The 25,419-nt window shown below is 38.4% G+C and overlaps 1 protein-coding gene across 3 annotated transcripts in view; it reads right to left on the bottom strand.

The window, feature by feature from the left end:
* The window catches only part of MAP3K3 (mitogen-activated protein kinase kinase kinase 3), a 109,638-nt gene that overhangs the window by 35,467 nt on the left and 48,752 nt on the right, over window positions 1-25,419 (bottom strand). For all 3 annotated transcript variants that reach the window (XM_027872881.1, XM_027872882.1, XM_027872880.1), the window contains exons 7-8: window positions 19,218-19,338; window positions 4,243-4,376 (exon numbers count right to left, since the gene is read on the bottom strand). In XM_027872881.1, the coding sequence (XP_027728682.1) occupies window positions 4,243-4,376; window positions 19,218-19,338 (255 nt within the window). The remainder of the gene's footprint in view (window positions 1-4,242; window positions 4,377-19,217; window positions 19,339-25,419) is intronic.

The raw sequence follows: 25,419 nt of genomic DNA, 5'->3' as shown, positions 1-25,419 counted from the left end.
CTTTTTCTTGTCTTATTACTATAGCTAGCATTTCTAGAACTATATCAAATAACAGTGGTGGTAATAATGGATAGCCTTGCTTTAATCCTATTCTTACTGGAAAAGTCCTCTAGTGTTTGTTAATTACATATGATGCTGGCTCTTGAATTCAGATAGATACTCCTTATCATAGATAGAAAATTTCAAATGGGATAACATGTAAAGTGCTTTGCAAACTTTATAGCACTGTATGCATGCTAGCTATTATTCTTGTAATTTAAAATGTTTTAATAGAAATGCATTTTGTTTTGTAAAAAGCCTTTTTGGGGCATCTATTGACATAATCATGATTTTTATTTGATTATAGTTTATAGATTACTGTTTATAGTTTTTCTAATATTGAAACAACCCTGCATTTCTGAAATAATTCCAACCTGGTCACAATGTATGATTTCTTAACAGATACCATGCCCTTTTGTTAATATTTTATTAAATATTTTTCTTTCACTATTCATTAGGGATACTAGTCTATAGTTTCCCCAAATCTGCTTTGGCTTTCCCTGATTTGGGTATCAAGATCACATTTGTATCATAGATGGAATTTATTAGGATGCCTTCTCTTCAACTTTTTGCAAACAGTCAACATAATATGTTTGTGGAATTGAGAGAAAGCAAAACTCTTTAGAATGAAAGCTGCACATTATGAGGGAGTATGAAGTATGGCTGGATAGTTATTATGGACCTGTATCAAAAAGGGCCTTAAATCAGGAAGAGAAGTTTAGATTTAATGCAGTTAGAAACTGGAAACAGTTGTGGGACAGATGCTGAAGGCAGGGTCAATGTAATGCAAACCTCATACAGCAGAGCAGGACTGGGTATTTGGCTTTCAGAGTAAATTGTAATTGGGAAAGAAATGGAGAGACAGAGACAGAATGATAGTCAATAAGCATTTATTAAGCCATTACTATGTGTCAGGAACTATGCTAAGAGCTAGGGAGAGATATAAAGAAAGACAAAAAATTGCCCCTGCCTTTAAGGAGCCTGTAAATCTATCTAGTCCTAGGTTTTTTTCCCCTTTGGAATTTCTGTTATGGCCTATTCTATTTGTTTTTTCTGAGACTGGGTTACTTGGATTCTCTATTTCTTGTTCAGTTAACCTGGGAATTTTATGTTTTTGTAAATATTCACATTCATTCAAGTCAACAGATTTTTAGGGGTATATAACTGGACAAAATGGTTTCTAAAAATTTCCTTTACTTCCTCTTCATTTTTTATGAATTCTTTTTAATTATTTATATTGATAATTTTAATTTCCTTTTTTAAAAAAAAAAAACAGATTTGTGAACAGTTTATTTAATTAGTCCCCCTCCCCAAAAAGCAGCTCTTAGTTTTGTCAATTCAATAGTTCTGTTGTTTTCAATTTTATTCATCCTTTCTTTGATCTTCTGAATTTCTACTTTTTGTTTGGATGGGTTTTTTATTTGTTGCTTTTCTAGTATTTTATTTTATAGATCAATTCAATGATGGGTTCTTTTTCTTTTATTGATGAAAGTGTCTAAAAATTAACTTTTTTCCTAAGGATTTCTTTGGCTGCACCCTAAGATTTAATGTCATTTTGTTTTCATTTTCTTTGATGAAATCATGTATCATTTCTATGATTTTTTCCTTTTATCCACCGATTCTAAAGAATGAAATTATTTTATGTAAAATAACATTTGAATCTTTTCTTCAAATTTCCTTTATTGCTTATAGTTTTTGTTGTGTTTTGGTCAACAAAGGATGTGTTTAATATTTGTGCTTTTCTGTATTTATGAGATTTTTTTTTGTGTTAAGAAACAGTCAATTTTTGTAAAGGTGCCACACACAGCTGAAAGATATGGATGTTCCTTCCTATTTCCATTTAATAATCACCAGAGAGATCCACCATATTCAAGTTTTCTGGAATTCTATTCAGGTCCTTACATTTTTTCTTACTTATCTTTTTGTTAGATCTAGCTAGATTTAGAAGTCTCCCACTACTATAATTTTATTATCTATATCTTCTTATAGTTTGATAAATTGTACTCAGATGTTATGAATATATATTAAATACTGATAGCATTTTGTTATTTATCATGCCTTTAAACACAGTGTAATTTGTCCGCTCTTTTAATTATGTGTTTTTAGTTTTGCTTTGTATGACATCTAAAAGATAATATTCTGCTCCAGCCCCTCATTTTAATTGTGTGAATCTTTTTGTTTGAAGTGTCTGAGATTGTTTAATTCTGCTTCCTAATCCATTCTACTACCCTCTTCTGTTTTTTTCTAAGTTCATTCCTTAGTTCCTAAGTTCACTGTTATGATTGTTAACTGTGTCTTTCTCTCCATCATATTCTCTTACATTTTTCCTCTCTTTTCCCCTCACCCAAACTTTTCTTTACCAAGAAGAAGGATGGAGAAAGAGAAGGAATATGATCAATGCTAGTTATCTGTAACTGAGGCGATTTGCTCCCACTTCACAGCTTCCTTTCCTAAGTCCCTACCCTATAAATGCTTGACTAGTTTTTCCTTAAAAGCTATTGAAATCATCCTAGAGACTTGCTTGTACCACTGAAAGAGATTCCTAGTAGCCTAAGTACAAAAGCCAACACGTGAGTAGTCAAGACATCCTCTCTTGACATCAGCACATCTCCATGGTAAATGAAGAGAAACTGTGTCAAACTGTATCAATGCTATATCTTCGCTGAATACTTTTTACTCATCACTTTCTCACTTGGTGATTTAATCAGCTTCTATTTGTTCATTTATTATCCCTATGCATATAATTCTTGGATCAATATATCTAGCCTGAGGTTCTCTCTTCAGTTCCACTGATAGCCTGGACATTTTAAACTGGATATTCAGTAAGCATCTCAAACTTAACAAGTCCAAAACTGAACTCATTATCTCTCTCCCAAAACCCACTTCACTTCCAAACTTCTTTTTTTGACAACGGTCCCACCATCCTTCTAGTCACCTAGATGCACAACCTCATTGTTATTCTCCAAACCCTCACTCCTACTCATCTCACACATCTAATCAGCTGATAAATCTTGACATTCTCAGTAACTTTTCTCACATATGTCCCTTTTGCTCTACTCAAAGCTACTATCCCTGTTCAGAGCCTCACCACCTCTTGCCTAGATTTGCTACAGCAGTTTCTTAATTGATTGTCCAACTTACTCCAATCTATCCTCCACAGAGTTGTCAAAGTGATTTACCTAAAGTGCAAATCTGACCATGTCACTCCCTTCCTTAGCAAATTTTAGTGGCTCCCTATTGTCTCTAAGATCAAATATAAGCTCCTTTCTTTATCTTTTAAAGCCCTGTACAATCTAGCCCCAAACTCATTATCCTCCTTCCCACACAGGTTCAGCCAAACTAGCCTTTTTGTTTTTCCTCACACATGACACTCCATCTTTCATCTCTATACCTTTGCACTGGTCATCCCCACGCCTGGAACAATTCTACTTTGTGACTACCTTTTAGAATCATTTGTTTTCCTCAAAACTCTGTTTAAGGGACACCTAAATGAAGTCCCTAGTTGTTTGGGCCTCACTTTAAAAATTTATCTTGTATTTCTTTTGTATATCTTCTATATGTATTTATGTGTCCTTTTATTTCCCCTGCTAGACTGTAAGTCTCTTCTGATAGAATGTAAACTCCTTAAAAACAGAAACTTTCATTTTTGTCTTTGTAACCTAGAGTGCACAGTACCTGGCACACAGTAGGCCCTTAAATGCTTGATTAAAATTCCCTCCTCCTGATTCTACATTCAATAAGCAACCTTATGACTATTAATTTGTTTTTTTATTTATAGCTAGAAACCAAGAAGATAGTATCTTGGAAAACCTTTACTGGAAGGGCACATCATTCTATAAATTAAGAAGTTGAATTTATGATTTACAAATCAGTATATTGTGAATTTGTGACTCAGTCCCCTGAAGCCTTATTATTGCTTAGTAAGGTGATAAAATCAAGATTCTGAACCTGAAAAGTTGAGAACCAGACCTCGGATGATGGTGATACTATCAACATTGAGTAACTCCCAACAGGACAACCTGAAACAGGCTATAAGTCTTACCTGCCTTTATTAGATCTTAAATCATTTCTGTTTTATATCAGCCACCCTGATTTCAGATGACATCCCCCCAGGAATCATTCCAGTTTTAATTCAGGCTCTACTCTTGGGTCAACCTCTGAGGTTTTTACCCACTTATTTGCTTCCTACACCTTCATACTCACACACTGTTCACTGGTCTCTGGAATAAATTCCCCTTCACTGTTAATACTGGTATAAGATCCCTGTCGTGCGATGCGTTGTTGACGTTCTGGCACATACCCTGGGGGAGGTGAGCTTCGGCCAGGGTTCTGGGAGCCTGTAGCACAAAAGACAATAAGTATTTTTGATAACTTTTGATAAAAGTTCAGAAAAATGAGCAGCAGGAAAAGAACAAGTATGTAGTGGGGCAAGTGCAGAGTTTCCAACCTCTGAAGAAGGTTTATATATAACAGAAGTTACAAGTACTACAATGGCTACATAGACTAAAAAAACCTTTAGCACAAATCTCTAAACTAGTCCCAGGTTTTCCTCATATTGCTGTGGCTTCCCCCAATATAACCTTTGGGACCTCAGCTCTCAGAAGCGAATCAAAAGTCCTATCCTAGCAAGAATATGAATCGGTCAATAAAAAGGGAATAAATAAAAGCTTAGACTGAGGCATATGCCAAAATAAATTCTAGTGAACAAATTCTAATTGATCAAACCTAGATGATATTTTCTAAAATTCCCAAACTAGAATAAAAACATTAAAATAGCATCCAAACTAAACTCAAACTGATATAAGAAAATAAAATAGCCTGAAAGAACCTTATAAATCATCAAATAAAAAAAAAATCATCAAATCCAATCACAGATAAGGAAATTGAGGCCCAAAGAGGGGAAGTGACCCAACCAAGGTCACTCAGATGAGAAGGTGGGATTTGAAAAAAGATCCAGAATTCTCTATCCATTCCTTGTGACTTCAATCATTCAAATCTTTTGAGCACAACATAATTCCCAAACAGCACCATTTGGGAAACTAACAATACTCTCTTATCCCTTAGGAAGAGCCTAGAAAAAATGCCCAGTTCAGGACTTCGAAAGTAATAGTAGAAATTTTGTTACAATTTTCATTAATAGAAGAAGAGAGTTATGTTAACCAGTTTCTTTTTTTCTTCTTCTAATAGTGAATTTATTTTAAGTGTTCCACATTCATTTCTGTAAGATTTTGAGTTGTAAATTTTCTCCCCTTCCCTGTCTTCCTCCCTCCCCAAGGAGGGCGTGCAATCTGATATAGGCTCTACATATACATTCATATTAAGCATATTTTCCCACTAGTCATGATGTAAAGAAGACTTAGAACTGATGGGAGGAACCACGAGAATGAAGCAATAAAACAAAACAACAAAAGAAAAGGAGAGCAAATAGTATGCTTCCATATGCATTCAGACTCCATAGGTCTTTCTCTGGATGAGAACAGCATTTTCCATCATGAGTCTTTTGGAGTTGTCTTAGATCCTTGCACTGCTGAGAAAAGTCAAGTCTATCCAAGTAAGTCATTGCACAATGTGGCTGTTACTGTGTTCTGCTCATTTCACTCAGCATCAGTTCATATGAGTCTTTCCAGGTTTTTCTGAAATCCCCCTGTTCATCATTTCTTACGGAACAATAGTATTCCATTACATTGATATGCTACAACTTGTTCAGCCATTCCCCAATTGATGGGCATCCCCTCAATTTCCAATTTTTGGCCACCACAAAAAGAGCTGCTATAAATACTTTTGTACATGTGGATCCTTTTCCCATTTTATGATCTCTTTGGAAGTGGTATTGCTGGGTCAAAGGGTACACACAATTTTATAGCCCTTTGGGCATAGTTCCAAATTGCTCTCCAAAATGGTTGGATCAGTTCACAACTCCACCAACAATGCATTAGTGTTCCAATTTTCCCACATCTTCTCCAACGTTTATCATTTTCCTGCTTTGTCATGTTAGCCAATTTGACAGGTGTGATGTGGTACCTCAGAATAATTTTGATTTGCATTTCTCTAATCAATAGTGATTTAGAGCATTTTTTCATATGATTATAGATGGCTTTAATTTCTTCCTCTGAAAATTGCCTGTTCATATCCTTTGACCATTTCTCAATTGGGGAATGACTTGTATTCTTATAAATTTAACTCAGTTCTCTCTATATTTTAGAAATGAGGCCTTTATCAGAGACATTGGTTGTAAAAATTCTTTTCCAGTTTTCTGTTTCCCTCCTAATCTTGGTTGCACTAGCTTTGTCTGTGCAAAAACTTTTCAATTTAATGTAATCAAAACCATCCATTTTGCATTTCACAATGTTCTCTATCTCTTGTTTGGTCATAAATTCTTTCCTTCTCCACAGATCTGATAAGTAAACTATTCCCTTTTTTTTGGTGAGGCAATCGGGGTTAAGTGACTTGCCCAGGGTCACACAGCTAGTGTCAAGTGTCTGAGGCTGGATTTGAACTCAGGTCCTCTTGACTCCAAGGCTAGAGCTTTATCAACTGTGCCACCTAGGTGTTCCTAAGTATCCGTCTTTATATCTAAATCACGTACCCACTTTGACTTTATCTTAGTATAGGGTGTAAGATGTTGGTCTATGCCCAGTTTCTGCCATACTATTCTCCAGTTTTCCCAGCAGTTTTTGTTAAATAGTGATTTTTTATTCCAAAAGCTGTAGTCTTTGGATTTATTAAATAGTAGATTACTATAGTCATTAACTGTTGTGTCTTGCATACCTAACCTATTCCACTGATCCAACACTCTATTTCTTAGCCAGTACCAAGTAGTTTTGATGACTGCTGCTTCATAATACAATTTAAGATCTGGTACAGCTAGGCCACTTTCCCTTGCATTTCTTTTTGTTAGTTCCCTTGATATTCTGGACATTTTGTTCTTTCAGATTTTGTTATTGTTTTTTCTAGCTCCATAAAACAATTTTTTGGTAGTTTGAGTGGTATGGCATGTTAATCAGTTTCAACTACGCACTCGCTTCAGCAAAGAAGTCCTTTTATTCTGTGCTAATTGATCCCCTATCTCAGTCCCCATAGATTCTATTCCAAAGCTTCTTTTCTTCCAGTGATCTATTAATTGCCAAATCTGGTGGTCTTTTCTCATCCTTCTCAACCTATCTGCTGCATGTGACACTGTTGACCACCCTCTCCTTTCCTCCAGGATACTTTTTCCTCTTTGAATTTTTATGACACTGATCTCTCCTCTATCTCCTCCTGTCTCTAACTACTCCTTCTCAAGTTTCTCTTACTTCAGTTTGGTTTTGCTTTGGATCATCACATGCTCCCTAACTGTAAGCTTCCCATGGTTCTGTCCTGGGCTCTCCTCTCTCTTGATGATAATCAGCTTCCATGGGTTTAATGATTATCTCTATACAGAGGACTCCCAGATCTATATATCTAATCTGCTCTCTTGGCCAGCTATCTATTGGACTTTTCAAACTAAATAATCCAGAGACAACTGAAACTCAGTATTTCCAAATCTGAACCTATTACCTTTACCCCAACTCAATCACCTGTTCTAAACTTCCATAGTTCTGTCAAAGTCACCCCCATTCTTCCTGTTTCCTAGATTTATAATCACAGGGCTACCCTGGACCAGGGGTTAAAAGGATTTGTTCTGTAAAACTTGGACTCAGTCAAAGGGCCACACTTCAGGACCTCGAGGCTGCAGGTTCCCCACCCCTGTGCCTTGACTGTTCACTCTCTCTTACACCCCCCACCTTTATCATTCCTAATTTCTAATTTTCTATCTCTCTTTCACTACTGGGTGTTTGTATACTGTTTACAAACATATCCTTACTAATACCTCATTCTCAAAAAACCATTATATCATTTGACAGTCCGTTAGCTATCATTCTATCTCTCTCCTCCCTTTTGAGGCTAAAGTCCTTGAAAAGGCTATCTATAGATATCTTCACCTCTACTCCTTCTACTCTCTTTTTTAACTCTCTGAAATCTGGCTACCAAACTCATTATTCAACCAAAACCATATTCAAGTTAGTAATGATCTCTTAATTGCCAAATCTAATGGCCTTTCTCAAGCCTCATCCATCTTGACCTCTTTGTGGTCTCTGACACCAGTGATCACACTCTATTCCTGGATTCTCTCTTCTTTATGGTTTTTTGACACTGTTCTCTCCTGGTTCTCATCCTACCTATCTGACAATTTCTTCTGTCTCTTTATCCACGTCATACCCGCTAATAGTTGGGGTCCCCCAAGGCTCTATCCTGGACCCTTTTCTCTTCTCTCTCTATACTATTTCTCTTGTTGATTTCATTGGCTCCCATGGATTCAACTATCATCTCTATACATATGATTCTCAGATCTATATGTCTAGCCCTTAACTCTTTCCTGACCTACAGTCTCACATCTCCAAGTGCCTATTAAACATCTTAAACTCAACATGTCCAAAACTGATTTTCTTTCCTCCCAAATGCCCCCCTTTTCCTAAGTTTCCTACTACTGTTGAGTAAATCACAATCCTCCGTCACCCAGGCCTTCAATCTCAGTATTATTCTTGACTCCTTACTCTCTCTGTTTTCAAATCCTGTTGATTTTTCCTTCATATCATCTCCCACGTGCACCCTCTTCTCACCTCTGATGTTGCCACCACTCTGGTGCAGGCCCTCCTTGCTGCACAGCTGAACTAATGCAATAGCATCTTTTGACTGGCTTTTAAACCCTTAATGACCTGACTGTTTTCTACCTTTTTCAGTCTTCTTATGACTTATTTCCTTTCACATGCTCTTTGATCCAATGACACTGGCCTGCAGTCAGGAAGACTTGAGTTCAAATCCGGCCTCAGGCACTTACTATATGTGTGATCCCGTGCAAATCACTTTGCCTTTGTTTGCCTGAGTTTCCTCAACTGTAAAAATTGGGATAATAATAGCACCTATTATTGTGAAGATCAAATGTGTTAATATTTGTAAAAGTCATTTAGCACATTGCCTGACACATAGTAAATGCTATATAAATGATTATTCCCTTCCCTTCCACCACCTTCCTTGCCCAAGACACTTTTATCTCCTGACTCCATACATTTTCATGCCTGGAATGCTTTCTTTCCTCATCTCTGCCTCCTGGCTGACTTCAAAATCTTAGCTAAAATCCAATACTCTACAAGAAGCCTTTCCTGATCCCTCTTAATACTAGTGCCTTCCATTGGAGACTACCTCCAATTTATTACATATTAGTAACACCCATATGGAGGTTGTACATAGTTGTTTTCCTTTGTATCTCCAGCATTTAGCACAGTGCCTGAGACACAGTAAGCTCTTAATAAATGCTTGCTGATTTGATTTGACTTGTTTCTACCTTCATATCTCTTGCCCCTGTGATGCCTCACATCTCCTGCTTCTATTCACGCAGTCACAACTTGATCCAGTCTCTTACCATTTCTTGCTTAGACTATTGCAAGAGAATCCTAATTGGTCTCCTGGCCTCAAATTTCCCTTCACTCCAATGTGTTTTTCACACTACTACCAAAGGGGAAATTTTCCTTAAGCTCAGATCTGACCACATTTCTTCCCTACTCAATCAACTCCAGTAGCTTTTTATTGTCTCTAGGATAAAATGTAAACTCCTTTGTTTAGCTTTTAAAGCCCTATATAATTTGGCCCCAATCTGTTTTTACAGCCTCTATGTACATTAACTCCTCCACTAAAATTCTATGATCCAGCCAAGCTGGCTTTCTCTGTTCTTCACATGACATTCCACCTCTCATCTCTATGCCTTTCCACCAGCCATTCTCTATGCCTACAATGCACTCCCTCTGCCTCACAGAATCCCTCTTTTCCTTTATAATGTAGCTCAAGCACTATCAATCTACATAAAGCCTTTCTTGATCCCCTTTAACTGTTCTGGAAGAGCCCTCCTGCCTCCAAACTACTTTGTTTGCAAATGTTATCTTTATATTTATTCTGTATCTACTTATAGATGTACTTGTTGTCTCCCCAGTTAGAATGTAAGCTCCCTGAGTGCAGCAATAGTTTCTTTCACTGTACTGTTAGCCCTTGTACCCAGCACAAGACCGAGTATGTAATATTCTGAGCTCTTAATGAGTGCTTGTTGATTGATAGCTAATGGCAAAATGACTACTGATAAGGATAATACATTTAGAGCTGGAAGGAACCTCATCTAGCCCAATCCCTTCTTTTTACAGCTTAAGAAAATGTAACTCCACAAAGTTAAATGTGACTGGCCTGTGGCTGCCCAGGCAGTGAGTAGTCAAGTGGGGATCTGAGCTCAGTTCCTGTGACATCAAGCACAGCACTCTACCTATGGTACTGTCTTCTCTGGGTGCACTAGGGCCATTGTCCTTTCCTCTCCAGATTCACTTTGTAGTTGTTGCTGGCAGAGTAACACTGACTCAGTTAGGGAGGATTCTCCTGAGAGGTTTAACAACAGGGTGATTTGGAGCAGGATATGTGCTGTGATGGACTGAAGTGGACTACAGATACCTGACAAGAACCTCTCTGGATTACAGGTAGATGACAACTTGACAACTAGGCTTCTTCATTGTCAGCTGGATGATCTAGGGTCCACTGAGAAATTTCAAGGCATGTCCTGCCTTTCGAGAAAGCCTTGTCTCTTAATTTTTGGTAGTGACAAAACAGGACCTCCGGCACTAACACCTAGGTGGTAGTGCTATGGAAAATACAAGCTTGAAGGAGCCTGGAGAGCCTACAACTGCCTGGCTGGTTTTGCTTTCTAAGAGCTACAGAGAGATTTCTGTTAAGACTTCTTTTTTGGTTTGTAGTATCCACCTGAGGCTCACCATTATGATTAATGAATATTAGTTGAGCATCAGAACAGCCCTCTAAACTACACTATTCACTCTGCCCTATTTCCATCCTCTTCCTCACTAGCTCTTGACAGCTTACACACTTCTTACACTACTTACACAGCTCCTACAGTTTCTGAAGTGAAGATAAACACGAAGTTGAAAACACTCTGGAGTAATCTTGCCAGCTCTTAGTTTTTCCATTAACTTCCTCTGATAGACATTGGTTTAGGGAGACTTCCTTTTCCTGTCCACAGATGTTGGCCTGTGTACAATAACCCCTGGCTCGATGCCTATCAGATAGTAGCTAGCTCTCTGAAAGCCACAGCATGTATTGGAAAAAGTGAAAGTCCCTGCCTGGAAATAAAAGCTCAAAAAACCTTTTGCCATTTTCTCCCAAGCTCTCCTGGGGTTGAAGTGTGAGCCTCACATAAGCCAACCCTATCTCATTACCTGTAGATAATCTATTCCTTTCTCAAGGTCTAACTCTGATACTACTTCTTATATGAAACTTTCTATGATCATCCCAGGCAGAATGACTCTCTGTCTGAATGCCTATGGTATTTTATAATCAATTAAATGACAATTTTATCACCTACTGCCTTATATTGTAAATATTTATATACTTATCTTCCCTTCTCTACTAAACCATCTACCTGACCTTGCCTTGATGACAAGGATAATGTCTTATACAAGTTTGTATCCTGCAGTGATTAGCAGAATGCCTTCACTACTGTAATGGATCTGTGATTTCACCGACGTGAGTACTTCCTCTCAATGGCACAGACTGCAAACCATATCTAAGTTCTCATTCTATGTAATCCTGATCCATGTTTTCTCACAGATTCTCTACTGAGGATTTAACAGCATGCTAGAAGTTTTCTGCTTGGTCATTTTACATTTTATGAGTATAAGTGTAACGTTTGAGCTGTCCATCAGTTACCTTAAATTTTAACAAATATTTTATTGATTCTTTTCTTTCTTACATTACTGTTATTTTCCAATGACTTCTCTTCCTTACTCCAAAAGTACCTTCCTTTAATACAAAGAAGTACATCTAAGCAAAACAAACTAATTCTTCTGTGTAGATCACTCCTAGAAACATGGTGTATCCCATTTATGCCTTTTCGGTCACCAATAGTTTGTACCCTTAAGGGATCATGGTTTCCAGACTTCTGGTCATATAGTATCATCAGAACCATGGTGTTAAAAAGATGGATTTATGAGTCAGGTTGCAGCCTGGGATCATTAAAAGCATTACACAATTTCCTAAATGTAATCTAGCCCACTTTCCCTCAAATTCTGGCCCACCATCTCCATCTGCAGTGGCTTTCTTAGATAGACTAACTTGAAGGACTGTTCATCCAACTGCCTATCAGAATGAACAACATGAATTCTTTATCCATTTGGTTTTTTTTTTTTTTTTTTGTGGAGTAGCTTTTAAGGCCCAACTTTTGATTAGTTACAATCTTACTTAGGACTTCTGTAACATTCTGGAGTTTGATGCAATAAGTGCAACATCATCTGCAAACAAGAGCATCTAGAGACCTTAACATCTCTAAGAAATCTTTGACTCTATATCAGATACCTCTTAAAGAAAATATCTTTGGCAAATGCACATCTTCTTGTTGTATATCTTGCTTGGTATTAATAACTGGAAATTCACTGAACAGAGTTCCCCCTATGGTTGCATTTATCAAAGAATCCTTTATGATTGTAATATATGCAGACATCTTGTTGGAGAAGAGCCTTTGAAACTGTATTTTGCTGTACCAAGGTAAAAAGCAGTTTTTAAAAAATTAATAAACAATAGTATAAACTTTTTTTTTTACACTTTTCAGACAACTGTGTGAATGTAAAGATATAGAATATTTCCTGCAAATGTTTCCTTGTTACTTTCTCATATTTTCACCAAGGCTACCCACAAACCATCCATAATTCATTATCTTATGAAATGAGAGAAGTAGTTGTCCTCTCAATTTACTCTTTTTAGAAGTAGTGTCATCTTTGCTTTTTTTCTAGTCTTTTAATATCTCCCCCTCATTAAGACATCTTGCAAAATGACCCTTCAATGGTTCAGGATTGTATCCAGCCAGATTTCCTCTGTCTATATGTACTTGGCTTGATCTAAGCTCTTCCTGAATTAGTCTTAAGTAAAATTTTTATTTCTTCAAGTGAAACACTGAGCACTGAGGTAGATGTTAAGACTTCAAATGTATTGGTTCCACTACCATTAAAAAAAAATCAGTATAAAAAAGTTGCTTTGTTTTCCAGTTATTTATTATCTTTCTGCCAGTTTCCACTCTGAATGCTCCTTAGATGACCTGACAGCATGTTTCTGCAACCTTGTATTTAACCTCCATTTTTCACTATTTTACGATTATGTTCATGATCTTCCATTCTCCTCTTCCACAGTGTTTTGCAAATGAATTTATACCTTAAACTGGCATACCCTTGATGGCCTCTTCTTTCTATTTGACAAGATCAACTATTTGCTGGCTGAGTTAGTCTTTGGAATTTTTTTGGTTTCTTTTTTTTTTTCTTTGGTGAGGCGATCGAGGGTTAAGTGACTTGCCCAGAGTCACACAGCTAGTAAGTGTCAAGTGTCTCAGGATGGATTTGAACTCGGGTCCTCCTGACTCCAAGGCAGGGGCTCTATCCACTGGCACCACCTAGCTGCCCCCCTATTTTTTGGTTTCTTGAGGGATGTAACGGCTTTATCTATTACTTCTTTCAAGGGCCTCGTTTCAACACGACTTTCTCCCAAGATGACATCTCTGGATAATCAGAAATATTGGAGATGGACTTGGTGGTCTCATACAGGTTGGATTAAAAGGTCTCTGAGGTTCCTTTTAACTTTAAAACTATGACAATCATTAAATTTCTATAGGAAACAGTGACAAAGTCAATATTAAAATGGAGAGGTGTATGCGAGAAGGCATTACCATTTAGTGGATTTGGAACTTAAATGACTGGATTCAATGAAGTTTAAGGTGAACTTGAAAAGAGGCCCCAGGATTCTATCATTGGCCCTGTGCAGCTTGACATTTTTGTCAGTGACTTAGATAAAAGCATACATGAGATGCTTATCAAATTTGCAGATAATGAAGTTTATAAAGAGAACTAAAATGTGAAATGGTAGAATCAGGATCCTCGAAGAGCAATCCAGAATACAATTAAATCTAATAAGGACACATGCAAACCTTACACTTGAGTTCAAAAGTTCAATCCAACTCAGTAAACATTTATTAAGTGCCTACTATGTGCCAGGCCAGGAGTGGGAAACCTGCGGCCTCGAGGCCACATGTGACCCTCTAGGTCCTCAAGTATGGCCCTTTGACTGAATCCAAACTTCACAGAACAAATCCCCTTAATAAAAGGATGTGTTCTGTGAAGTTTGGATTCAGTCAAAGAACCACACTCGAGGACCATTGCTCTTCAAGGAAAGGCTGGATTTCATTTGTTGTAGATGTTCATAGGAGACTCTTGCTCAGGTATGGTGAGGTCAGGCAGCTTCTGAGGTTTCTTCCATCTCTGAGACTGTATGGTCATGTGGCAAGAGTGAAGGGCAGGAGGACCCGAGTTCAAATCCATCCTCAGACACTTGACACTTACTAGCTGTGTGACTCTGGGCAAGTCACTTAACCCTCGATCCTACCAAGTTAGAAAGCCTTCCTCCTAAAACTTTTATTCCTTCTTACCATGATGTCCAAGCCCCTCTTTTGCTCTTGCTCTAGCTTCACTTTCCTCCCTTTGCAATCATATGCTTACCACTAAGCCGTTAATACTACATAAACCTCTATTTGGAAGTCTCTTGCTTCCTTGTGTTATCAAGACTCATGCTTTGCCAAAAACTAACCGTGGATGATTCACACCATCAACATCCTCTCTTCTATTCACTGCTGAATGGAGGTGGAGGAAATCATAGAACCATGATGACTAGGTCTATTCCAAGTTCCAACATCACCTGGCTCATCACTACAGACTGTGAAACTAAGAAGTGGAATTGGGGAAGGAGAGTAACTTGGTGTGGGGGACAGCAAGGATAATGGCACAGGGAAAGGAGATCTTGGGCCAAGAACAGATGGTAGGCCAGGGAAGCTGAATCACAGAATGCAGAAAGGAGAATAAAGTGTATGAAAACTGGAAAATTAAAGAACCACTTTCTAAAGCTGTTAGAATTTCTGGTTTCCTTCAAATCTCAGCTTAAGTGCCCTGCTGAATGTGAGGACTTCTCCTGATCCCTTTATTGGCTTAAGCATCTTTCCCCCAACAATTACCACATCTTTTTTTGTCAGATCTGTAATTTCATTGGTTTGAGGGCTCCCATGAGGAATTTCCATTCCCAGTGGAGATCAGTATATTATATTCTTCTTGTATCTATCTTATATACATTTATATATGTGCACATGGCCTCTGCAGTGTAGCAGAAGCTCCTGAGGGGAGGGACCAATTCCTTTTTGGTTTTGCGTATCCAGAGCTTTGCATGGTACCTGGCACATGGGAGGCAGTTAGAAAATACTTGACCTATTGATTGACAGGATGTGTAGACAGAGCCACAGCTCAGTTTGATCACTATTTCATATTTCCTCTAGCACTAATGGTTTGTAATGCCTGAGCTAGCTTTCCTACCTGCTTTACTGAAAAAAAGGTTGGAAACTGCCATTTTGAAAACTCAATGAAAAAAAAAAATTAAAAAAAAAAACTCAATGAAAATAAACTGATTCTACAAAGAAAGAAAGAAAGAAAGAAAGAAAGAAAGAAACTCTTTGGACACATTTCTAGCATCAGGATGAGTCTGCTGACTGAGGAACCACCTAATTAGGTATAAAGAGAATCATCATCAATATGATGGCCATTTAGTAACTGTTTTTTGACCACGGCAACTCATAAAACAAAGGAAAAATTTTCAATGGCCCATAACTCTGTATGACTCCTTCAGCCTCCACAGTGACAGTTGAGTGGTAAAAACAGGGCAAAGAGTTCTAAGAATAACAGTAGTTTATACATAACATTAATTTAACTTTTGATGCTCTAAATATGAAGGTTTTGTCTAAGTACCAGCAAACTGAATTATCACTGGAAGAAGTGAACTACATCAATACTGACATTCTCATGATAAATGAAACCAGAACACAAAGAAATTGCAGTTACACTGAAGGATGGCTCATAGGTTTTCCTAAGCCTGGGATGGGGAACCTGTGGCCTTGAGGCTACGTGTGGCCTTCTAGGTCCTTGGGTACGGCCTTTTGACTGAGTCTAAGTTTTACAAAACAAATCCTTTTATTAAGGGGATTTGTTCTGTGAAGTTTAGATTTAATCAAAGGGCCTCACTTGAGGACCCAGAAGGCCACATGTGGCCTTCAAGCCTTCAAGGCTACAGGATCCCTGCCCCCGTCCTAAAGCAAATAAAGGAATTAGAAGATTTGGTTTCACTGCACCTTTCAGAGGCAGTAAGAAACATCATTTTATGAGATACTTTGGTGCTACCTCTGACATAGACTACCTGTGTGACTCTGGACAAATCACTGAACCTCTCAGTGTCCTTGGCAATTTTCTAACACTACACATTGCAGAAAAGGTGCCACCCTGAATTGGTAGAGCAAATTTTCTCACCATGTTATTTCTTACAATAACGAAAACACCAGACCAGTCCCAATCCCTATCATACTTTGCTTATTACCCTGCTTTGTGGTATTCATGATGAACAAAGGCAAAAAGATCACTATGAACATAAGTACATCTTATGAATTAACATTCGATTCAGAGGATAAAAAGGTAAGGAATATTTTAAGAACTTGACAAGTGCCTCCAAACTAAGTCAATATATGTTCTGATACTCAGTGACTTCAATGCAAAGGTGGATATGGTAAAGATAGTTAAAAGTATGTTAGAAAATATAGTTCAGGTATAAGAAATGAAAGATGTCAAAGGTTTGTAGACTACTCAGAAGGCTTATACCAATACAGATGACAAATATTTCAAGAAGAGAGTAAGAAGGTGCTAGTAACAAAAGCCTTAACCCTAAAGCAAGGGCATCCCTTCTAGAGCCTGAGATGACTTGAAAAGGGACTAGGATGGTGGTACCCTCTCCTAAATTGACTTACTGAGAACATAATCACTAATTACTTACGAACCTTAGAGAAAACCAATGCTCACCTACATGCTTTCAGTCCAGCAATGCTATGAGTAATTGCCTAAAGTCAAGAAACTGCTAGATAAGCAAAAGTTTAGTGACACGTTTATTCTGCAACTCCCTCAGGAAGTAAGCCACTTCTAGACAAGGTCAGCAACAGACCCAGTGAGAAACCCTCAAAACTCAACTCAATACTGCTTTGGAGAAAAGAGTCAGGTTCCCCTGGTGCTTTGGAAGAGCTGGAGGGTTTCTTCTTCAGCCTAAGCTATACAGCAGGCTAGTACCTGAGTCTAGCTCTATGAGTAGTACTGGTTATAAGTTTTGTTTTGTATAAGTAATGCCACACACTATTTTTTAAATTTTTATTAAAATTTTTAAAAATAAACTATTGTTTGTTATGGACTTGGCAAATATCAACAAACATAAATATTTCAACATGCAAAGGAAAGAAAAAGAAGACTGCATATAAAACCATGAATCTATCATGCACAGCTTTTTTTTAAAAAGTACACATTAAAAGTACTTTAACATGGTAGTACCACAACTGTCCTTCTTGTCTGTCTCTCTGAAGCTTCCTTCTGTTTTCTTCTGTGTATTTTTTACATATTCCATTGACATTCTTTTCTTTCATATCAATTTTCCTAATTCTCACAACATTACCCTCCTTTGTAATAAATGAATATAATTAAATAAAACAAATCTGTATTGATCGTAGACACTGCTTCATTACTTTTTCATAAGATGCTTAGAAGAAAAACTGTCGTGGAGAGAACTGAAACACCTATAGGTACAGGTTGGCCAGTAAACAACAGAAAGAAGGATGAGGTCTGCTTACTTAGACTCCTGGAGTCTAGTCCCAGAGACAGTGAATTCTACTGAGTGATAAGTTTCAGTATGTTATCTTTTCCACAGAGATCTATGTTAGAAGCTTCTTTCCCTGTTGAAACCTAGCTCCCTTTTTGGCTACTGTTATTGAACGACAGTTACAAAACAACGACAACAAAAAAAACAACAACAAAAAAAACCAGAACACCAAAATCAACAGAGCTCCTTCCCTAAGCACTCTGACACGAAGATCTCTAAAAACTTAATCTATAATTACTTAGGAAAGACATTCAAAATTTCTAAGATATTTGGGATTGGAACCCCAACGACCACAGTCCATCTCTTTCACGACAAGTACCTAAATCCTTTAAGGTAAGGACTGTTAGGAAGTATAGTCAGTGAAATTGTTGAGGAGGGGAGGGGCAGAGCCAAAATGGGAGATCAGAGGCTACCAGATGAATTCTCTCAACATTCTGCTTTAAACAACTTTAAAATAATGCCTCAAATCAAATTTTGGAATGGCAGAGACAACAAAAGGTCACGGTGTTCCTCAGTGTTGGCAAATCACGGTGAGATATTTTTTCCAGTATAAGAAAACTTGGGAGGTGGGCAGCAGCTTTGTAGAAGCCTGTCTGGAACCCCCACACATAGTGGCAACAGTGGCTATAGCAGCAGCTTCAGGAGCTCTCAACCCAGAGACAGTAAAGAGGTCTGACAACTGGTTAGAAAGAGATTACAGAAGACTCTTTGCTGGCACTGGGTGTAGTTAGCATTGATTGGCAACTCTATTGCCCATATGTAGTTCTGGGTTGCAGTTCTAAGGCGGAGAAAAGGGATGGGGGTCAGTCAAAAGGGAGCAGGGGTCCTGGTCACAGTTCCAAGGCAAAGAGAGCACTAGTACTATGCCTACAGGGGATCAGAGGCCCTTCCTGGGTAAAAACCAGAATGCAGAGCAAGGGAGGAGTGACCATACCTCTCCCAGGATAATGCCACCTTGGAAGCACCAAAAACTTGCAGACCCCCAGAACTAGCTCTGAAAACAGCAGCATGAAAAAGACTGAAATTTGGGACAGCGCCCCATTTTCAATCCCCACCAAAGGTGAGTAGAGCCCAATTCTCCCGTAAAGTTCAAAGTCAAGAAATAGACTGGAAAAATAAGCAAGCAATGAAATTGCTGAGAGAAGAAAAAAAAGAGGTGATAATCGGGGAGAAGAGAAGGCAGAAGAGATCAAGAGAAATGAAGAGAAGGAGGGGCAAGAAAAGCAGGTAAGAGGGATGGTGGGAGCAAGTGTCAGAAAACTGGCAAGAGGAACAGAGAAAAAGAGAAAAGAGAGCAAAGGGAGAGGATAAAGAGAATATAGAGAAGGTAAGGAAGAGGAGTTACTTACTGACAGAGAGATGCCTGTTTCTGGGCTCCGGTGGCTGATAGATGGTATTTACATCTCCCATAGACTGGGAAGCTTTGATCCGGACCTGCTTGGGCACTCCAAGATGGGGGGAAGAACTGGTCTGAAAAGATACAAGGGAACGATTGAAACAGGATTTTAAGGAATAAGGAATGCAAAGATTCCTCTACCTTGAAATCATTTTTCCCAGACCGTGGAAGCCTATATTCACAATGATTTTAGTGGGTTCTCAACCCATGAGTTAACCTTACTTTCCTCCAAAAAACTTGTTCCTCAGTGTTGGCAAATCATTTGCTGCTCAATGTGGTCTAATTACCTACAGCAACCCAAGCTTCCCTATTAGCTACCCACAGATGAACTGGGAAAAGAGGCAGAAAACAATAATGACTTGAAGAGAACCAGTTATACCATCAACCAACCACAATAAGGCAGAAGAACTGGACTCATATAGACTAGGCCTATCTCACTGAATAGGCTACTTTCCTGGGGTGTAGGGTCCTATAAACACCTAATACACAATTCTTGCCTTTACACAACTGTACATTTTCAAGGAAAAAAAAAAAACTAAAATTCAATTACAGTTGCTTTGATTAATAAGACTACTAACCTAGATAGAAGAAGTCTTCCAGAAAGATAGGTAGCTGTCTAAGAGTCTCAGGTTACCAAACCCCAAAAGATGGCAATAGCAAAGCTCCTGAACTACAGTGATATAATTCTGGAACATTTACTCCATCCTGCCCACTCTCTTTTTGGCAAGTGGTCCTTCACCCACTGAGCCCTATCCTAACCCTGCACTCCCAAGAAGAAATCACTGGTCATGAGTTTAAAAAGATTATGTTTGTACTGTTGCTGTCCTCAATTTCTTTTTATGAATTCTGGCTAACTGTGCCTCCCTTAGCCGAGGCCTGTGGTCCTCATATTCTTATCCTACTGCCTGCATATTCTACAGTCCCAGAAAGGCAATCCAGCTCTGGCCTTGCCTTGTAATTCTCTGTTTTCCTGAGACCCAGGAAGTCCTTCTGGCTCAAATCCACTAAGGTCCACGTTGGGCCTGGGACCAAACTGTGGGGAAAGGGTAACCCAAGCAGAGGCAGGGACAGCTCTGTGTCTGGAAGCTGACCAGCCACTGGGAGAAGAGTTCACTCTTATTCCAGCAAACACAAGTCAAACTTGAGCTGCCCGTCTTGGGCCACCTGCAGAGCCGCTCTCTGGGTCTTCTGGTGTCTGAGAAAGAAAAGTGAGAAGGCTCTACTCTGGAGCCATCCTTGGGTTATGACTTCTGAGGATTCTGCCTTTCCTCAGATCTTTGAGGAAAAGGGAAGGATTACTGCATGTCTGACAGCTAAGTTCTACAAGCAATCAATGACCACTCATACTACTTAAATTAACAGAAGAATCTCCAACTATAATTTTTCTGGAAAGACTACCAAGTCTTATCATTGAGCATGATCATCTTCCCTGTCTCTCTGTCCTTCAGACTTCTGGCACTGTCATCTGCTCTGCTACTGAGTCATAAAAGCTTCATTCGTTAATTCGTTTGGATTCCTTGGCTTTGTCATTTGCAGTGCTGATGTATCCTAAGGACCACTAAGCCTTTCCATTTGCCCTGCCATTAAATTCTCCTAAACGTATGTCTGCCCAAATCAGAATATGAACACTTTGAGAGAGGAGACTCACTTTTTGTATTTACAGTGCTTCAGTGCCTGGAACATAATAAGCGCCTAACAAATGCTTTTCCATTCTATTCCAAGAAGATTAGGGCAAATATGGTACAGGAAAAGGACAAGCTATTTTAAATTGTAAATAAGAAACAGCCACAAGAATGATGAGAGTGAGAATTAGAGATTAATAAATTATCTAAATTAAAGCTTTTGTATTTCTTTCCTCTTCTACCTCCACAAGAATAAAGGAAAAAAATCATTACCTGACCAAAACAAACTTTGTATCCTTTACTTCTGAAAAATGATTCAACTCGGGGTTGAGCTTAGCTGCCAAGCAACCTGCTCTAGTATCCCCAAGCTGGACCTTATCACGTGCAGGGCTGTCTTGACAAACTGTACTGCTCTAACAGGAAGTCAATGCCAGGAGGAAGTAAGTACTCTTGCTAAAGCCTTCATGGTACAACAACTCAGCTTTGCCAAGAGCCAGAGAGGAAAAAACAGTCGATGTGCTACACTGAGGAAGCAGGCAAGTAATGGGGGAGGGAAGGCATGCAGTCTCTGATCAGAAATAGAATAGTATTGTAGTAAGCACTCAGAGAGGCCTCAACACTGTATTAAGTACGTAGGAAAAGCAGTGGAGATTAAATACATTCTCTACCTTCAAGGACTTACGCTCTAATAGGGAAGGAAGGAAAGCAAAATGTTTTTAGCTAACATAAACAAAAAGAGATATAAGACTATAAGAAAAGATTCATAATTAGGAAGATCAGGGATTGTATTATCAAATTAGAGTATATGAATCGATCAGGGAAAGCTTCCTGGAGGTAAGGCTTGAGCTATGATTTAAAAATTTAAAAAGAAAAAAAGATGCTATATGACAAATAGGAGGAATGAAGTTATTCCAAGCATTCAGGAAATAATGAACAAAAGCCTTAAAGAAGTAGTTCTTAACCATAATTATGTAATAGACTCTTTTAGCAGTCTGGTGAAGTCCATGAACCCCTTCTCAGAATAATAATTGTTGTCTATATCAATAAATTAAGGAAATAGTAAATTTCAGTTAGTGTATAATGAAAATAAAAATGCAATTTTTTCCCACCAAGTTCCCAGACGCCCTAAAATCTATCCAATCTTAACCTCAGGTTCAGTGCCCATTGCACCAGGTCAAAAGAAATTGCCAGACCAAGGTACTGAAGGGGTCAGGAACTGGTGCTAACTGGAAGTGTTGTCACTCACTACCCAGTTCCTGGTCACAGATCTAGGACAGATTGCAGAAGGGAACCTGTCCCCAGGGAGCAGGCTAGGCCATAGGATAGGAGAACCAATTAAGTTCAGAGGCAAACAACAGTAGTGTGACTTCAACCCCAGAAACAGAGCAGGGTCTCACTTCCAGAATCTAGCCCAATCTAAAATCTGCAGAGCAATAACTAGGGTTCCCAGACCAAAGTTTTGTGCTTCAGATCCAGCAAAGCTTCCCAGATGGCTGATAGAGGTTGAGTCCAGTAACAGTCTACTCTTGGTCAGACCCAATCCAGGTCAGAAATTTGCAGAGCTCAAACCAGGGGGGCAACAATCAGACTGCACAGGATCAGACTACTTTGGGAGCACTGAAATCTTGTAAGTTCCCAGCCTGAACTGTCCCTGAGATCTTGGGGTAATGTTAACACTCAACACCTCAAGAAAGCAGCAACAGAACCAGCTTACATCTTCCTTCCAGAAATGCAGCAGAGCCCAGCCCTAATATCTATTTCAAAGTCAGGAAGGAGGCTGGAAGAATAAGCAAGCAGAACAAGAATTCTACCATAAAAAGCTATTATGGTAACAGATGCTAAAGCTGCAAAACCAGAAGAGAATGACTACAAAACATCTACAATTAAAGCCTCAAAAAAAAAAAAAATACAACATTGGCACAAATTTAACTAGAATTTCTAGAAGAGATTAAGACTTTTTTTTAAGTTAAAAATGTTTTTTATCAATGAAATAAGAGCGTTATTGGGGAAAAAATGGAAAAGAAGTGAGAGCTATGGAAGAAAGAATTGGAAAGGGAATTAATAGTTTGGCACAAGAAGTATATAACCTTGCCCAGGCAACAAACTCTTTGAAAATTAGTATGGGCTGAACAGAATCCACTGACTACATGAAACAACAAGAAATATGAAAACAAAGTCAGAAGACTAAAAAAAAATAGAAGAAAACGTAAGGTATCTCAGAGCAAAAACAACTGATCTGGAAAACATCTAGAGAAGAAAAAATTTAAAAATTACTTGACTACTTAAACACTATGACCAAAAAAAAGGCCTATACATCATATTTCAAGAAATCTTAAAAGAAAACTGCCCAGATCTCTTAGAACCAGAAGGCAAAGTAGAAACTGAAAGAATCCACGGGTCACCTCCTGAAAGGAAGTCCAAAATGAAAACTTCCAGGAATATTACAGCCAAAATCTAGAATTTTCAGGTCAAAGAAAAAATGCTGTAAGCAGCCAAAAACAAAGAATTCAAGTACTGAGAACCACAGTCAGATCACACACGATTTGCAGCCACTGCTAAAAAAAGGAATGGAGAGCTTTCAATATGATATTCCAGAAAGCTGTGTGTAGGCTTATAGCCAGGAATATATCTAGGAAAACAATATAATCCTACAGGGGAAAAACAGATTTTAATAGAATAGAAAACTTCCAAGCATTTTGGATGAAAAGACCAGAGCTGTGTAGAAACTTTGAAGATCAAACACAGGAGTTAAGAAAAACAAAAAGGTAAACATGAATGAACAATGATAAAGAACTAAACAAGGATAAACTGCTTACATCCTAATATGAAAGAGATGATACATGTGACTCCTCTGAACCCTATCATCATCATACAATGACTCTAATTTGAGAAGGACTGGGAATGGTTCTCTTATGTCTTGATAATCTTAAGAGAAGAATAGAAAGAGAGGGAAAGGGGAATACATAAGGGGGGAAAGGAAAGGAAAGTTAGGGAAAATTATCTCATATAAGCAGGATGCAAAAGCAGACATATATACAAATAAGGAGGAAGTCAGTAAGACATGGCTGACACTTGAACCTTACTCTCATCTGAACTGGTCAAAAGACAGAAGAATACATACACATACATATGTGCACACAGAAGCAGTTGAGTCTAGAAATACATTTCAATCAACAGGGAAACAGGAGGGAAAGGGGAGAAGGGAAAAGGGGGGAATCATAAAAAGGGCAGGTTAAGGGGAGGGATTAGTCCTATAGGCTAAACAAACTTTAAGAATGTACAAAAATATTTATAACCCTTTTTGAGGTGACAAAGAATGGGAATATGATGAAGTGCTCTCAACTGAAGAATGGCTGAACAAGTTATGGTATATAAATATTATGGAATATTACTGTGTTGTAAGAAAGGATGAAAGGGATGGATTCAGAGAAAACTGGGAAGATTTGTATGAAATTATGCAGATTAAAGTAAACAAGAAACCAGATTTAGAATAGAATTTCTTACTGCTTGTTCTACTTTTTGTTTGTTTGTTTTTTAGGCAATTGGGGTTAAATGACTTGCCCAGGGTCACACAGCTAGTAAGTGTCAAGTGTTTGGTCTGAGGCCGGATTTGAACTCAGGTCCTCCTGACTTCAGGGCCGGTGCTCTATCCACTGCACCACCCAGCTGCCCTGTTCTATTTTTTGAAGGATGAAATTATCAATACTAAGGCAAGTCAAGAAGTTATTAGTTGCTCCATTTTTGGCAGAATGAGAGAACACCAGCAGATGACTAGATACTTGAAGATCCCCCATTATGACTATACCATGCCTTTGTGCCAGATTTCCCAAACTCGTCATCTATTTCCTCTTTCTGTATCGATGGTCTGTAGAATATTCCAAAGGGGGGAAAAACCACTTCTGTTTCTACCTCCTTTAACCTTTACTCAAATATTCTGCCATGTTTCCTTCCCCACCCCTCACCCCTTCCATTTGCTGGATTTCTCTCATTTGCATATATCTTCCTAATTTACAATGCCACCCCTCCCACCACCCCCCACTGCCCCAAACACACACACACTTTTAAGTACCCTATTTCTTTTTTTTTAATTTCTTTTTATTTTTAATTTTTTTTTGTCAAGGTGGCAAGGTTTATTATAACACCAATAGAAGCAGACAAGATTCTTAGGGAATTTGCAACTTCATGGAGGTGAGATTGATACTTACAAAAAAAAAAAAAAAAGACAGTAAAAACATCTGGATGGGATTAAGGTAAGTACAGGCAGCTAGGTGGCACAGTGGATAAAGCACTGGTCCTGGATTCAGGAGGACCTGAGTTCAAATCCGACCTCAGACACATATAACACTTAATAGTGGTGTGACCCTGGACAAGTCACTTAACCCTGCTGCCTAGCAAAAAAAAAAAAAAAAAAAAAAAAAAAAAAAAAAAAAAGGAGTGGTAAGTAGTCTGGGGTGGGCCAAGAGCACAGTGAAAGGACTGTCAAGCAAGTTAATTAAATGATCTAGGTGGGCTGGGGTGGGCCAGATGCCTTGG

This window comes from Vombatus ursinus, unplaced genomic scaffold (assembly GCF_900497805.2).
Source record: "Vombatus ursinus unplaced genomic scaffold, bare-nosed wombat genome assembly UNPS02014801.1, whole genome shotgun sequence".
NCBI lineage: Eukaryota > Metazoa > Chordata > Mammalia > Diprotodontia > Vombatidae > Vombatus > Vombatus ursinus.
This window is presented reverse-complemented; position numbering and strand designations above follow the sequence as displayed.